General features: G+C 53.3%; 2 protein-coding genes across 2 annotated transcripts; one reads left to right on the forward strand and one right to left on the reverse strand.

Moving 5' to 3' along the window:
* The first annotated feature begins 1,513 nt into the window (after positions 1–1,513).
* On the forward strand, positions 1,514–2,452 carry LOC113985888 (olfactory receptor 14C36-like). Its single transcript, XM_027717098.2, has one exon. It carries the CDS (start codon positions 1,514–1,516, stop codon positions 2,450–2,452), a length of 939 nt encoding a protein of 312 aa, XP_027572899.2.
* Positions 2,453–9,286: 6,834 nt separating this feature from the next.
* On the reverse strand, positions 9,287–10,261 carry LOC113985887 (olfactory receptor 14J1-like). Its single transcript, XM_027717097.2, has one exon. The coding sequence runs from the start codon at positions 10,256–10,258 to the stop codon at positions 9,287–9,289; it is 972 nt and encodes a 323-aa protein (XP_027572898.2). The 5' UTR covers positions 10,259–10,261.
* Positions 10,262–16,593: the final 6,332 nt, after the last annotated feature.

Genomic DNA, 16,593 nt, shown 5'->3' on the forward strand with positions numbered 1-16,593 from the left:
CAGCTCTGCTGGTGAGCAGCTCCTCTGCACAGCCCAGCAGGGCTGAGGGCACTGCCAGGGCAGCTCAGGGACACCAGCAGGGCACAGACAGAGCTTCAAGGGGCTCAGCACTGGCAGGAGGGCTGAGAGCTCCCTGCAGGAGGAATCTTGGCAGGGCTGCACATGGTGAGTCTGTGGCTGCAGGGCAGTGCAGGGGCAGCTCCTGGAGGCATCTCCTAAAGCTGGCCCAGCCCCAGCTGATGGGATGGGTGAGCAGGGGCTGTTTTGGGGCACTTTGGAAGAGCTGTGAAGTCGGGGGTGCAGCCAGGGGTGCCCAGGGCTGTGGGGCAGAGCAGGGTCCTGCAGCCCAGGGTGCTGTGCTGGGCAGGGACTCTGCTGCCTGCCAGGGGCAGCTCTCAGCCGGCCCGGGGAGCTGCTGCCAGGGCTGGGGCAGAAGGGCTGTGGGCAAGGAGCAAACTTGGTAGGGGAGGGAGGATCTTTTCCGTGTCTTGCTGTTTCAGGGTCAGACCTGCTCACAGCTCCAGATCACTACACCATATTTAATGCAGAATTTTTTGCAAAGCTCACAAAAGACAGGGGCTACAGGAAAGGAGTTAGTCCTGCTGGTAGTTTCCTGCTCAGGCATTGTAGCAGAGACATTGTTCTCTCAGGTCAGGAAGCTGCACTGAAATTCCAACTCTTTTACTCTCAGACATGAATATTTCAGGCAGGATCAGAAATGAGCCCAGGATCCTGGGCAGTGCTGAGCCTTCCCTTGGGGATGGGCACTCTCCTGTCCCAGCCCTTGGCTTCTCTGCAGGAGGGCTCCTGTCCTGCTCTGTCCAGCACAGCTGCACCTCTGGGCTGGCACAGGGGACACTTCCCAGAGCTGCCCTTTCAAGCAGCGCTGCCCTGCTCTCAGCACAGATCTTGGTGGGGTTTTTAAAGATGAATCTGTGTGTGAAGTCATCTTCAAGGCAGTCCAAGGGAAAGTGCAGGGCAGATGAGAAACAGGCTGAGAGGCACTGCAGCTCTCCTGGCTCTGCAATAAGCAAGGGAGAGCTCAGCCCTTCTGCCTGTCCTGGGTCAACACTCTTCAGATTTGTCATCAGAAAAATTTGCCCTAAGAAAACACCCCTCAGGTTTTATCATTGTAAATAAAAAACTCAGTTTAAAATATTTTAAGGGTACACTGTGCCTCTTTCCTGCAGCCCAAATTTCTCCAAGACAACAGTACAGGAATTTAACTTTTCTATCAAAGCTGGGTTCCATGTGACATCCCCTGTGATCATGAGAGCTGTCCCAAACCAGCCCCATGTCTGCACTGCAGCAGAGCAAAGCTGAGTCCTCGGCAGCACATGGGCAGAGCTCCTGCTCCTCACAGCACCCTCAGAGAGCACAAACCAGAGAAAAGAAATGTCTTGACTTGGAGGGGATTTCCCTGAAAACTGCACTGGCTTTGCTGAGAGGGGGCTGTCTTAATTGTTCCCTGTGCTTTCCTTTCCTGAACAGACCCTGTGCTAAGGAGCAGCAAATGCCCAACAGCAGCTCCATGCCCCAGTTCCTCCTCCTGGCATTTGCAGACAGGAGGGAGCTGCAGCTCCTGCACTTCTGGCTCTTCCTGGCCATCTCCCTGGCTGCCCTCCTGGCCAACGGCCTCATCCTCAGCGCCGTAGCCTGTGACCACCACCTGCACACCCCCATGGGCTTCTTCCTGCTCAACCTCTCCCTCACAGACCTGGGCTGCATCTGCACCACTGTCCCCAAAGCCATGCACAATTCCCTCTGGGACACCAGAACCATCTCCTACCATGGATGTGCTGCACAGGTCTTTCTGCTTGTCTTCTTTCTTGGAACAGAGTTTTCCCTCCTCACCATCATGTGCTACGACCGCTACGTTGCCATCTGCAAACCCCTGCACTACAGGACCCTCCTGGGCAGCAGAGCTTGTGCCCACATGGCAGCAGCTGCCTGGGCCACTGGCTTTCTCTATTCTCTGCTGCACACAGCCAATACATTTTCCCTGCCCCTGTGCCAGGGCAATGCCCTGGGCCAGTTCTTCTGTGAAATCCCACACATCCTCAAGCTCTCCTGCTCACACTCAGGCTACCTCAGGGAAATTGGGCTCATTGTGGTTAGTGCCTGTTTAATGTTTGGTTGTTTCATTTTCATTGTGTTCTCCTATGTGCAGATCTTCAGGGCTGTGCTGAGGATCCCCTCTCAGCAGGGACGGCACAAAGCCTTTTCCACCTGCCTCCCTCACCTGGCCGTGGTCTCCCTGTTCATCAGCACTGCCACATTTGCCCACCTAAAGCCCCTCTCCATCTCCTCCCCATCCCTCGACCTCGTGGTGTCAGTTCTGTACTCGGTGGTGCCTCCAGCACTGAACCCCCTCATCTACAGCCTGAGAAACCAGGAGCTCAAGGATGCCATAAGGAAAATGATGACTGGATGTTTTTTTAAGAAGCAATAACCTACCTCTTTTCTTCTGCAGAACACTCATTGTGTAACACATTTTGGGCCCAACCTGCCTTCTAAAGATTTTCTTAGTGTTTGGGTTGGGGGGTTTCCCTGTTTTTTCCCTCTGCTCATGTCATTAAGACTGGAATTTTATTCTTCGTCCCATATATAATTCACTCTCTACCTCTTTTTTTTCACCCACAAAGTATAGAAATCAGAAATAATTTTTTGTGTGCATTTAAACAAAATAAAAGTTTGTGCAGCAAGGTATTTGTCAAACATTCTCCCTGTGTTAGTTTGTACATGAGGAATCACAATCTCTGGAATCACTGCCAGGGAGCACCTGAACTGAGTCTTTTCAGATCTACTCTCTTTGCACTCCCATCCTCTCCTTTCCTGTCCGTGCCCAAGGCCTGAGTGCTCTGGCAGCTCAGTCACTGTCCTGCTGTGGGTCAGGCCTGTGAGCACAGGCAGGGACAGGCCCTGGGCACTGCTGGGACAGGGCTGGGCTCCACAACAGCAGTTCCAGCAGCAAAGGGGTTCCCCTCCAGGCACTTCCTGAAGGCTGAGGTCTTTTCCCAACACTGGTATCGAGAAGAAGTCCAAGGAACAGACTCTCCAAAGTCTTGTTGCTTTGCTTGTTTCTCATGGAGACAGTGCAGTGAGGTCAGGGACCCACTGGGACTGCAGGGACTGAGGGCTGGTTCAGATGTTGTGTGTTGGTGGCTGATGGCCAATGGAGGTGACAAATGATCTCCAAGTCACCTGCCTGGGGCTCTGCAGCTTGTGAGGGCTCTGATGGCAGGTGAGGACTTGTCTGTAGGAACTCAGGAAGTGCAGGAGAGCACAGAGGATCTGCAGGGACAGCCCGTCCCATCCAGTCAGCAGGGAATGGAGCCCTGGAGCAGAATCCTGCCCAGGGTGGAGTTACCAGAGATCAAGTGCTAAATCTTGCTGTGAAGGGGCAAACAGAGCTCTGGAAGCCCAGGGGACACAGCAGGTACAGGGAGAACTCTTGCAAGTGACTTGTGTTCCCCTCAGTGAACTTCCCCAGGTCGATCAAGAGCAGCCCCCAAAGCCATGTCCCAGCTCTGGAACAAGGCAGGGCCCCTCTGAGCCCCCTCCATGGCCACACAGGAGCGTCTGTGGGAGGTGGTCAGTGGCAGGGAGCACCATCAGCTGGCTCTGCCTCCCAGCTTGAGCAGCACAGCCCAAGGCTCTGAGATGTCTCAGGGTTCCTTTGGTTCCATGAGGCCCTGCAGTGTCACAGTGGCCCCTTGAGTCCATGAGGTTCCTCAGGGTCACAATGGCCCCTTGGCTCCATGATGGTCCAAAATGTCTCAGGGTTCCTTTTCTTCCATGAGGCCCCACATGTCAAAATGGCCCCTTGGTTCCACCACATTTCAGTGTCCCTGTGTTGCTTTGTTTCCACGGGGCCCTGCAGTGCCACAATGGATGTTTTTTCCCATGAGCTTCCAAAATGTCTCAGGGTTCCTTTGGTTGCATGAGGCCCCACATGTCCCTTGGTTCCATGAGATTCCACAGTTTCCCTCTGTTCTTTTGGATCCATAAGGCCCTGTAGTGTTACAACTGCCCCTTGATTCCACGAAGTCCCACAGTGTCCCTGGATTCCTTTTGTTCCATGAGGTTCCCCAGTGTCACAATGGCCTCTTGATTCCATGAAATTCCACTGTGGCCCAGGGTTTCTTTGTTTTCAAGAGGCCCTGCAGTGCCACAATGGCCTCCTGATTCCATGGGTTTCTGCACAGTCACAATGGCCCCTTTATTTCAGGAGGTTGCCCACTGTCCCTGGGTTCCTTTGGCTCCATGGGGCCCTGGAGCATCCCAGTGGCCTCTTGATTCCAAGGGTTTTCCCAATGTCACAATGGCCCCATTATTCCATGAGGTTCTGCAGTTTGACAGTGGTTCCTTGATTCCATGAGGTTGCACTGTGTTATCACAAAGCTGAGCCCATCCTGATGAATGTTCTGAGGAGGTTGGGAGGAACTGGGACAAAAGGGAAGGAAAACTGGGGAAGGAAAGAGGGGTTTGACCAACAGAGAGGAAGGATTTTGATGAGGTAAAACCTGGTTCAGGTAATGCTGAGGGTGCTAAAACACTGACTGTGCAAACATTCCTGATAGACCTTTATGCACTTTGTAACCTCAAGCCCCAACAATCCCCAAAAGTGCTGCCCCTCCCATGGAAAGGAATCCACTGCTCTAATTCCAAACCAGAAAAAGCCCAAAACCATAACTCCAGACTCTTATTTGTCCTCCAATGCCCACCCCAATCCCAAACCTGTATTACCAGTATGAAAAGCCAAGCTTTAATCCTGATCCAGCCTAAAAACCTCTTCCCCTAATCATGAACCAGACACTGCCAGCAGAACCACAAACCTCCCAAAGTTCTGCCTAATCCCCACCCTGAGCTCTAAACCCCAAGCCCTGACCATTCAGCACCCCCACAGCCCTTGGGAGCAGGGCAAGGACCTGGAGGGCCCAGAGCAGGCCCAGGGGGTTGGCAGAGGAATGGGAGGTGACCTGGATCTGCTCAGCTCTGCAGTGACCCCCAGGAGAAGGGCCTGGGCTCTGGCAGGGATGTCCTGTGGCACAGGGGCTCAGGATCCAAGTTCAGAAGGCCAAGTGCACATGGCAACAGCCAGAGCTGGTGCAGAGCCATCAGGGAGGGTCTAGAAATGCTGCTGGGAGGGGGTGGGAAAGCAGGAGGGGTGTGTGCAGCCTGCAAGGCCAGAGCAGCAGCAGGGCCAGGGCAGGACAGCCTGCAGGAGAGATGGCCAAGGGCTCTGGCAGGGCTGCAAGGCCCAAAGGCACCCAGGCCTTTGTCCCCTTGCCTCTGGCAGCTGCCTCTGCCACTCAGGCCACCACAAGCCACTTTCCTGGCAGGTTCTGCCCTTGGGTTCTGCCTCGCCCCTCCCTCAGGAGCCTGGCAGGGGTTGCCCAGTTTTGGCCTTTGTTGTTCCTCCCCCTCCCATCCCAGTGCCCCCCAAACAGCCCTGAGCCAGCCGGGAGGGACAGGATCTGCTGGGCCAGGGCCTGGGGCTCAGCCCTTGGCCTTTGTGCTCCACAAAACCAAGGCAGGCTTTGCTCAGCATTGCAGGGGCCTGCCCAGAGCCTTTGTCTGCCTGCACTCCTGGCCTCCAAGGAGCTGCTCCAAGGAGTCCCTGGGGAGGCTTTGGCAGTGCCTGCCCTCAGTGGGGCCCAGCAATGCTTCAAGGCACTTGGACTTTGGCTTCTGACTTCTTCAGCAGCTGCTTCAATCTTCTCTCAGTACCTCAGGATCATGGGCTGGGCTGCAAACACACCGTGGGGCTCATTAAAATCCAGAAATCCCTCAGGATCTCTTTGTCTTCCTTTAATTGTCTTCAAGGCAATTTCAAAACAAGTCTTCAAAATTTGTATTTTTTTTAATTCAATTATGGATATTTTTTTAGTTCAGAGAAGAGGTGATAGAGATGTTCTCCAAGTGATCTTGATGGTGAGTGTCTCCTCGGGAGATCCACACTGACCCTGTATGATCAACCTTGCTCCTCACCCCCCAACCTCACCAGTTCTGACATGGCCCATCTTGGACTGACAGCTGATGCAACTCCAAACACCGTGGGGCTCATTAAAACACTGAAAAACAATTTCTTTCTCTTCCTTTAATTGTCTTCATGTCTTCAAGACATCAACAACTAATTGGAGTTGTTTTGTAGTTTAGCTAAGTAGGAAGATTTTAAAGTTGAAGTCATGAAAAAAATATATTTTTGATGAACAGGAATGATTTACACAGAGCCTTGGGATGCAAGAGGGTCAGGATGCAAAGGATTTGGACACAAATATAAGGGGGCAAAAGAGATTACTAGCATTTAATTATTGACCAGTTTGACAGTTATCAAGTGATTCAATAGCATTTGCCACACTTTTAACAGTGACTGAATTATAGATTCCCAATAACAACATTCCCACCACAGTCAATTCACACCCACACCCAGGCAGAGATGTGTGGACACATCAATAGCTGGGTGTGGAAAGGTCCCTCTCCCAAATTCTCCTTGTTGTCAGGGAAACACTCCCCCAAATCCCTTTGTGTTTCCCACCAGACAAGGGTCACAGCTGGAGGAGTGTTTGTTGAGGGGGATCAGAATTGTCCTGGGCACCAGCGAGGGTCTTTGGAGTGTTGCAAACTGGAGGGTTCCCGAGCTGGGAGAGGCTGCCAGAGGTGTCCCACTGAGAGGGAGGTGCTGGGGAGCTGCCAGGGCCTCCCTCAGCCCCGCTGGGTGTGGGCTCCCAAGGGGACTGGCTTTAGTTATCTGCTGAATTTCCATCCTGGTGTCAGTAATTACTGGAGTTTCCAAAACATTTTGAAATTGTATCCTGACCGTTCCATTTGGGTTGGGATTCAGGTAGGGAATGTTCCAAGGCTATCCCGTGTTCCCCATCTCTTACACCCATCCCAGTCAGCTGGATGGTTTATTGACAATGTGTCCCGAGGGGCAGCACCTCCGATGCCATAGAAACCCCTCCCCTGGATTAGGAAACCTTTGGAATTCAGGAGCTGTTCCAGTGGAGCATGACAATGAACAGCAATTTCCCTAAAGCCCAGAGCCCAGCAGAACAAAGGCAGGCCCCATCAGTGTCAGAGCAAAGGTCCCCCATCCCTGTGTCCCTGTGGCCGCTGAGGCGGCAGCGCAGGCCCGAGGCGGTGCCGGGTCCCGGTGCAGCCGGGGCAGAGCGGCGGCTGCGCGAGCGGCAACCCCGGCGGTGAGTGCGGCAGCCCCGTGGGAGCGGCGGCTCCGGGCACAGACGCCGGCGGCAGCCGCTGTGGCTCGTGGAACCGAGTGGCCATTGGGACACTGCAGGGCCTCCTGGAATCCAGGGGCCGGTGGGACACTGGGGAGCCTCTTGGAGCCAAGGGAACCCTGGGATGTTTTGGAACATCCTGGAATCAAGGAGCCATTGTGACACTGTAGGGCCTCATGGAGCCAAAGGAATCCTGGAGAGAGAGTGGAAACTCATGAAATCATCAGGGCCATTGTGACACTCCAGAACCTCATGGAACCAAGGGTCTCTTGTGACACTGAGGGACCTCATGGAACCAAATGAACCCTGAGAGTTTTTGCAGCCTCATGGAATCAAGGGGCCATTTCCGGCAGGGTGCTCTGCTCTGATAATACCTAAAAACTGGTCAGAGAATGCAAACAATGCACACTCTCTGTGATGAGTTACTGCTGGTGCCAAGGTGCTGTTTTTAATGTTGAATTATGCTAACCCCAGAATGCTTCATGAAACTTCAAACACACATCCTGCTTTTTGAAGCAGGATTTGACAGATAAGCTGCTCCCTGGCCTGCAAATATGTCTGGCAGTCAAACCCTTGATAATTGTAAAAGCCCCGTCCAACTTTGATGTGTCAGATTCTTCCACAGACTTCCTTGAAGTGTGTGGAGCTTCTGCCATGAAGCAGGGACAGCTCTTCATGGTCACTGCCCAGGGGTTAAGTGAAAGAGAGGGAACTACCCCTTGTCGCTGTGGGGTGAGTTACCTCAGTCTCTGCTTCAGGATTGTTTCTTTTTGCTGGCTTTGATCCAAATGCTTTGATAGAATGACTTTGATAGACTGCACTGTCTAGTGTACACTATACTGCTAGGAGGTTTTGCCTTTTATACTGTGTAGTAAATAATTCTGATTGAGGTCTTTCATCTGTTCACTTGTCTGGTAAATTGTCTGTTCATTTGTCATAATAAATAATTCATTTTCTAGAAATATTTCTGATTTACCATCACTAAAACCTGCAGGACAAAGTAATTGAATCACACCTCTAGAATTCCTTCTATTGAAACAAAACTCTGAGCTTAAGATTGTATCCAGCCACCGCCAGGCTCCTCTCTGAGAAGGAATTTAGAAAGCAAGGGGGTCCTTTCTGCACCTCGTAGCTCAACGAGACGGCTTCTGCCATCAACTTTGTCTAAGCCTTCCACCCCCCCAGCCCCAAGCCGTGACACATGGGCATGTCTTGTGCATGCAGTGCAAAGATGGGCTCCTGAGCTGGTCATTTGCTGTCCCTCCTTGGAGGGAAGAACAAGCCCAATGGCCTGGGGTGAGAGGCCAGTGCTGGGCCCGGCGCTGGCTGTGCCAGGGCACTGCTGGGTGCCCCCACCCTGAGCACTCCCCCCCTTGTGCTGGTCACTGCTGGTTTCCTCTGCAGGGCGTTGTGTTGGGCACATCCTGGAGAGCAAAGTGGAAAGCAGATGGAAGCTTTGAGGCCCTGGCCTGAGGAGATGCCCCTGCAGGATGGCAGTGCTGCTGCAGAGGTCAGCTCTGTGCCAGCAGTGCCCGTGGCTGTCCCTGCCTGCAGTCCCTGGACAGTCCTGCAGCAGGACTGGGACCGACTGCCAGAGCACTGAGGCCTCCAACAACACAGGGCTCTGCAGGACAGTGTGGAAGGGAAGGGAGAGGAGGCCACGCAGGAGAAGGGCTGCTGCTCCCTGGCAGTGCTGCTCTGCTGGGACTCTTTTCTGGCCCAGCTCTGCACAGAGGCCCCGACCCTGCAGCTGCAGAGAAGTCAGAGAGGAAAGATGTCAGGCAAACAAGTCATTGCAGAGTTCTTTATTTGGTTGAAGCACACAGTGAGTACAATTGCCAATTTGTACAGCCTCTGGGCCAGGCTAGAAAGGCAAACACTGAATTGAAAATGGTGTTTATATAGATATACTTTTTTACATATATCTTTATATATATAAAGATTTTATGGTGTGAACAAATTCTCACAAAAATAACACCCCTACCAGGAGTAAAAACATAGAGATGGTGGACCTTTAATGAAGTCCATAAAAGGATTGGCCTTTAATGAGGTACATAACATGGAGAAGAAGGAGAGTTTATTGCTTCTGAAAAACACTCAGTTATCAGTTTCCTCATGGCATCCTTGAGCTCCTGGTTCCTCAGGCTGTAGATGCAGGGGTTCAGTGTTGGAGACACCACTGAGTACATGAGTGACACAATAAGATCCAGGGATGGGGAGGAGATGGAAGGGGGCTTCAGGTGGGCAAAGAATAATGTGCTGATAAACAGGGAGACCACAGCCAGGTGAGGGAGGCACGTGGAAAAGGCTTTGTGCCGTCCCTGCTGAGAGGGGATCCTCAGCACAGCCCTGAAGATCTGCACATAGGAGAAAACAATGAAAACAAAACCACCAAATATTAGACAGGCACTAAACACAATGAGCCCAAGTTCCCTGAGGTAGCCTGAGTGTGAGCAGGAGAGCTTGAGGATGTGTGGGATTTCACAGAAGAACTGGCCCAGGGCATTGCCCTGGCACAGGGGCAGGGAAAATGTGTTGGCTGTGTGCAGCAGAGCACTAAGAAACCCAGCAGCCCAGGCAGCTGCTGCCATGTGGGCACAAGCTCTGCTGCCCAGGAGGGTCCCGTAGTGCAGGGGTTTGCAGATGGCAACGTAGCGGTCGTAGCACATGATGGTGAGGAGGGAAAACTCTGCTGAGATGAAGAAGGCAAAGAAAAAGAGCTGTGCAGCACATCCCGTGTAGGAGATGGTTGTGGTGTCCCGGAGGGAATTGTACATGGTTTTGGGGACAGTGGTGCAGATGCAGCCCAGGTCTGTGAGGGAGAGGTTGAGCAGGAAGAAGCCCATGGGGGTGTGCAGGTGGTGGTCCCAGGCTACGGCGCTGAGGATGAGGCCGTTGGCCAGGAGGGCAGCCAGGGAGATGGCCAGGAAGAGCCAGAAGTGCAGGAGCTGCAGCTCCCGCCTGTCTGCGAATGCCAGGAGGAGGAACTGGGGCATGGAGCTGCTGTTGGGCATTTGCTGCCTCTGGTTATTGTTTTCTGTTGAGGAGAATAAAGACAGAAATTAATTAGGCCAGACTCAATCAGTAAAACATCTTGTATGTCTCATAGCAATTCAACACTCAGGGCCTCTTTTCAGGAAGATCCCTCTGCATCCCTCTCCCTGAGCTCTGGGTTTTGCTGGCTGAAGGGGGCACTGAGAGCAGGGACCCTGGAATGGGCTCCCAAAGAATTCTTTTGTGCTGTGCAGTGAGAGGCAACTTGGAGCACAGGGTGACCTCCAATTAAATGCACTTGTGATGTATCAAAGTGTTTCCAGAACTGCTGGTCACAGTTTGCCCAAGCACAGAACAGAGGGAGGGGATTTGGGGGACTTGATTTTGTTCCAGTTCCTCTTGCCAGAAGTGAGTTTGGATGGTTGAAATCTCTGACATTTCTAATGTGCTCCAAGGGAAATCTTGTGAGTCCTGAGAGGCAAAGGGATGGTCTCTTGGTGCAGAGACAAGAGCTGGCCATCTTTTCTGTTCACAGCTGCCCCTGGCTGGCAGCTTAGAGCTAAAGGGGGATCACCCTTAGGAATTCCCTTAAAAAAAGTAACAAGGCACTTCTAGGAGCAGAGGAATCCTGGTTCAAAGAGCACATTGACAGAATCCTTGCCTTTCCTCAGGATGCCTGATTAGGATCTCATCTTTGTCCTCCCAGACTGCCACACAGAGGGATCATTGCAGCTCCCAAGTACAGCTGCCCAGAGCATTTCCATGGATTTGGCACTGAGGAGTTTTCTCCATGGGGATCCTGTGCAGCACAGAGATCCTATGGCAGAGCTGTGCCCTTCTGGAGGGCACCTGCAGCCCTGCAGGACACCCAGGCAAACAGCTGAATCCCCTGAAGGTGCCTGGAGGGCACTTGGGCACTTGGCTCCCACAGACACATCCCCACAGCAGCACCCAAAGGGTTTGTGTCTGGACAGGAATCTGCCCCCCCCAAACCCACACTGGCTCAGAAAACCCACTGGTGAGAACAAGGAGAGCCCAGGCAGCAGGGGATGGCAGTGAAATGCCACAGTGCTGCTGCCAAGGGAGGAGGGACACAGAGAGACAGCTGGAAATCAGGGCCCTGTCCTTGCCTGGGCTCTGGCTGCTGCAGGGCAATGCCCAGCCCAGCCCCCGTGGGCCTGAGGGCACAGGCTCTGCTTAGCTGGGAAAGGAGCCCAGGCAGGAGCTGCTCAGGGAAGGGGTCTGTGCCACAGGGACAGCAGGGAGGGGCCCCCATCCCCCTGCCCAGCCCTTGTGGCAGCAGCTGCCTCTCCCTGCCTGCCTGTCTCTGGGTGAGGAGCTGTTCCTGCCAGCAGCCCCTGCCTGTGCCCAGCTCAGCTCCCTGCCAGTGCTGCCAGAGCCATCCCCAGCCCAGTGCCAGGGGCAGCTCTGCCTGGGCAGGGGCTGCAGAGCAGATCCCAGACAGCCTGCGGTGGCTGGGAAGGGGGAGGTGTTCTGGGGGGATGTGCTTCCTGAGAAGGGCCCCTGGAAAAGACAGGAGGTGGAGCTGAAGCTGTGAGGAGCCCTGAGCCTGCAGCTGAAGGGCCCTGCCCAGCCCTGCCCAGCCCTGAGGGGTCACTCCTTCCACCCACCCCTACTCCCTGCAGGGCCGTGGCAGCTCCTTGGCCGGGCTGAGAGCTGCCCCTGGCAGGCAGCAGAGTCCCTGCCCCAGCACACAGAGCCCTGGGGGCAGGACCCTGCTCTGCCCCACAGCCCTGGGCACCCCTGGCTGCACCCCCACCTTCCCCCCCCACAGCCAGCCCTGCCACAGGGAACCTTCTGGCCCTGGGCCTCTGAGGGGGCAGCAGCAAGTCCTGCTCTGCAGCAGCTTCTCCTGCTGCACCCCAGCAAATCCAGCAGAGCCATCCTGACAGCTCCTGCCACTGCTGCCATTTGGCAGCTGGGAGAGGCACTTGCAGGAACTCACCTGCACTGCTCTGCAGCCACAGCCTGACCGTGGCAAAGGGCTGGCAAGGTTCCTGCCCTGAGCAGCTCTGCCCTGTCCTCCCACCCCAGGATCCCTTGAACCTCCTGCTCCCTTCTCCTCTCTGCCCTTGCTGCCTGCAGCTCCTGCCCTGCTCTGCCATATGGCCACTTCCCCTGCACTGCAGCTACTGGGAGAGTCCTGCTGAAACATCCTAGAAGCTGTGGGATGTGGCAGCTTTAGGAGATGCCTCCAGGCAGGCAAGTTGAACTTTCCTACAGCCAGAGAATTCTTCCTTCAAATCCTGGGAAGGTTTCTGGTGTAGTGAGAGCTCAGTCACCTCCCAGCCCAGGCTGCCTCTCATCTCTCTGCCTTCTCTCCTGTGCCCTGGGTGTTGCAGGCAGTGCCCTCAGCCCTGCTGGGCTGTGCAGAGGAGCTGCTCACCAGCAGAGCTGTCTCTTTGAAGCTCTTCTTGCTTGCCAGGAGCTCCCTGTGTGCCAGGAGCCCGGCCCAGCTCAGCAGCACAGCAACAGCCCCAGGCAGCCCTTGCTCTGCCCCCCTGGGCTCCCTCCAGCTGTCCCTGGGGCTCCAGGGAAACCTGCTGGCACACAGCTGAAGGAAATAATGATGTTCTTTCTCTCAGCTGGGCACAGACACTTCTTTCAGCAGGGTCATTTCTCCAAACAGACACAGAGTTAAGTTCGAGAGTCCCCTTTTCATGTCCCATCATTAGACGGGAAACCCAGACAGTGCCCAGGAGGGATCTCCTTCACCTGCACTGAGGGAAGGGGCTCAGCTGAGTCAACAGAGGTGTCTCCTTGTGGCTCTGCAGACCTGGGGTCAGAAGGACACTCAGCTCCCTCCACAACCCCCATGGGCTGGGATTCCTCCTGCCCCACTTCAGTGGGCCCAAAACAGGCCCCTGCAGGTGACTCCTTGTCCCAGCTCCCATGGGAATGAATGAAGACCAAAGCCAGGAGTGACCTGCTGGGACACAAAGCCCTGGTTCCTTCTGAGGGGCCAGAGGTGACCGAGATTCCTGCTGGGAACTTCAGGCTCCAATGGAGCAGTTCCTAGGGACAGGGTAGCAGCTGTGGGATCTTCTTGGAGGCTGCTGGGACATTGCTTTGGCCAACTTCAGTGGCAGAAGGTGCTTACAGGTAGGACAGGGGAACCTGTCACTGTTCCTTCTGTCCAGGGCAGCCCCTAGAGGTGTTCAGGTGACCAAATGGAGTCAGGTGGCACAGGGAGAGAGGTCTTTCTCCTGTTCTTTATCAGGGTATTTTCTACATGTCCTCAGAGTACAATGGCAGTTGTCTCCTGGACATCCCTTCACTGCTAAACCTAGTTCAGGGCAGCTGAGCCTGGACTGAACAGCCAAAGAGGGGCCTGTAGTGCCAGGGGAGGTGCCAGGGCTCTGCAGCACAAGTGCAGCAGCTGCCATGGACAGCACAGGGCCTGTGCAGGGACCCCGTCCCCATTCCCAGCAGTTGTGTGACAGGCACCACCCAGGGCTTCTCAGACACATTGGGTGCCTTTGGGGCAGGGAGTGAATCCCAGCCCTGCAGGGACACAAAGGCTGTCCCTTCTCTGCCCAGCCAAGGCCGGGCCAGGCACGAGTCCAAATCCCATCAGCCCAGGCTGTCCACACTTGTTTCCTCCCTCTGCTGGCTCTGCTCTCCCCCAGCATTTCAGCAGCATGTGCTGATCTCCTCAGGGATCAGGCCTGGGATTTTCCCCCTGGGCCTGAGTCCCAGCACGTCCACCCCCAGGGCCATTGTCAGCAAAGCCTCTGCACACCCCAGCTCTCGGGGCTTTCAGAGCAGCTTTCCCCACTGCAAGTCTGTTCTTACCCCGGTACCTTCGCTGAGGGGCTGCAGCCAGACAGGCCCCAATGCCCTGCGTGTGGGGCACAGGCAGGAGGAGCTGCAGCCCCAAGTCTCTCTGCATTCCACTTGCAGGCAATAACAGCCCAGGCGTGCTGAGACAGTTCCCAGGTTGCAGGGCTGTGATGGGTTGGGAGAGAAGGCCAAGGAGACACAGGACAGAAAGAGCAGGAGAGAGGTGTCCTCAGCAGGAAGGAGCTTCTTGGACCTGTGGAGTTGCTCTAGGGGATGAACAAACTGGGTGAACTTTTGTGGGTGAGGGTCAGAGGAGAGAGTGGTTTGGGTGACCTTGTGGAGTGTGACAAAGAGCCCATTCCAGTTGTCTTTGATAACCCTGGAATTCACTGGAAAGGCACCACGACAGGATGCAAAGGGTCCCAGAGGTTTGTGCAGACAAACCTCTTGGTGAAGACAGCCCTTGGCACACAGGCCTTTAGAGCACAGCTGGCAGGTTGGTGGACAAGAGGGAGGCTCATCTGCATCTGCTTCTCTCCAAGAGGAACCAAGAGGTTCCCATAGTGACTGACCGTAGCTATGGGAATGTATGCTGTTTGCCATGGTAACTGGCTATAGCAATAAGAATGTATTATGGTTGCCATGGTAACCGACCATAGCAACAGGAATGTATGCTGGTTGCCATGATAACTGCCCATCTCAATGAAAATATCTGATGGTTGCCATGGTAACTTACTGTATCAACGAAAATGTATGCTGGTTGCCATGGTAACCGACCATAGCAATGGGAATGTGTGATGGTTGCCGTGGTAACTGACCATGGGAACAGCAGTGTATGATGGTTGCCATGGTATTTGACTGTACCAGTGAGAGGTATGATGTTTCCCATGGTAACTGATAGTATCAATGAGAATGTATGATGGTTGCCATGGTAACCGACTGTACCAGTGGGAAGTATAGTAGTTCCTGTGGTAACTGACCGTAGCAACAGGAATGTATGCTAGTTTCCATGGTAACTGACTGCAGCAATGGGAATGTATGCTGGTTGCCATTGTAACCAACCATAGGAATGTGACTTTATGATGGTTGCCATGGTAACCGAGCATAGCAATGCGACTCTATGATGGTTGCCATGGTAACAAACTGTAACAATGGAAATGTGTGATGGTTGCCATGGTGACTGTAGCAACGGGAATGATTGATGCTTGCCGCGGTAACTGACCATAGCAATGGGAATGTATGATGGTTGCCATGGTAACAGACTGTACCAAAGGGAAATATGGTGGTTGCCATGGTAAGTGACCATAGCAATTTGAATGTATGATTGTTGTCATAGAAACCAACCACAGATGCGGAAATGTATGCTGGTTACAATGCTAAATGACTGTAGCAGTGGGAAGTATGATGGTTACCATGGTAACTGACTGTAGAAATGGGAACGTATGCTGGTTGCCATGGTAACCGACTGTTGCAATGGGAATTTCTGCTGTTTGCCATGGCAAACGACCATAGCAGTAAGAATGTATGATGGTTGCATGGTAACTGACTGTAGAAAGAAAAATGTATGCTCATTGCCATGGTAACCGACCATAGCAATGGAAGTGTATGATGGTTGCCATGGTAACCGATCATAGCAACAGGAATCTGTGATGGTTGCCAGAGTAACTGACCATAGCAACGAGACTGTATGATGGTTGCCATAGTAACTGACCATAGCAATGGGACTTTATGATGGTTTCCATGGTAACTGACCTTTGCAGTGGGAAATATGTGATGCTTGCCATGGTAACTGACCATAGCAATAAGACTGTATGATGGTTGCCATGGTAACTGACTGTACCAGTGGGAAGTATTTTGGTTCCTGTGGTAACTGATGATAGCAATGGAAATGTATGCTGGTTGCCATGGTAACCAACCATAGCAATAAGAATGTATGATGATTGCCATGGTAATTGACCCTAGCAACTGGAATGTGTGATGGTTGCCATGGTAACAGACCAAAGCAATGGAAATGTGTGATGGTTGCCATGGTAACTGACTGTAGCAACTGGAGGTATTATGGTTGCCATGGTAACTGAGTGTAGCAAGGGGAATGTGTGATGTTTGCCATGGTAATTGACCCTAGCAACTGGATTGAATGATGGTTGCCATGGTAACAGACCATAGCAAAGGGAATGTAAGATGGTTGCCATGGTAACCAACTATGGCAATGGGAATGTATGCTGTTTACCATGGTAACTGACTGTAGCAATGGGAATGTGTGATCGTTGCCATGGTAACAGACCATAGAAACGTCAATGTATGCTGGTTGCCATGGTAACGGACTGTACCAGTGGAAAGTATGTTGGTTGCCATGGTAACTGACTGTAGCAATGGGAATGTATGGTGTTTTCCGTGGGAACTGACCGTAGCAACGAGAATGTATGTTAGTTGGTAAACGACCATAGCAAAGTGACTGTATGATGGTTGCCATGGTAACCAAACGTAGCAATGACAATGTATGATGGTTACCATGGTAACCTGCTGTAGCAATGGGAATATATGGTGGTTC

Source organism: Pipra filicauda, unplaced genomic scaffold (genome assembly GCF_003945595.2).
Source record: "Pipra filicauda isolate LSUMZ 115617 unplaced genomic scaffold, ASM394559v2 scaffold963_size44949_pilon, whole genome shotgun sequence".
Taxonomy (NCBI): Eukaryota; Metazoa; Chordata; class Aves; order Passeriformes; family Pipridae; genus Pipra; species Pipra filicauda.

What these genes read in the sequence shown, in the direction of transcription:
- LOC113985888 (XM_027717098.2), top strand. Translation starts at nt 1,514, where the DNA reads ATGCCCAACAGCAGCTCCATGCCCCAGTTCCTCCTCCTGGCATTTGCA.
- LOC113985887 (XM_027717097.2), bottom strand. Translation starts at nt 10,258, where the DNA reads ATGCCCAACAGCAGCTCCATGCCCCAGTTCCTCCTCCTGGCATTCGCA.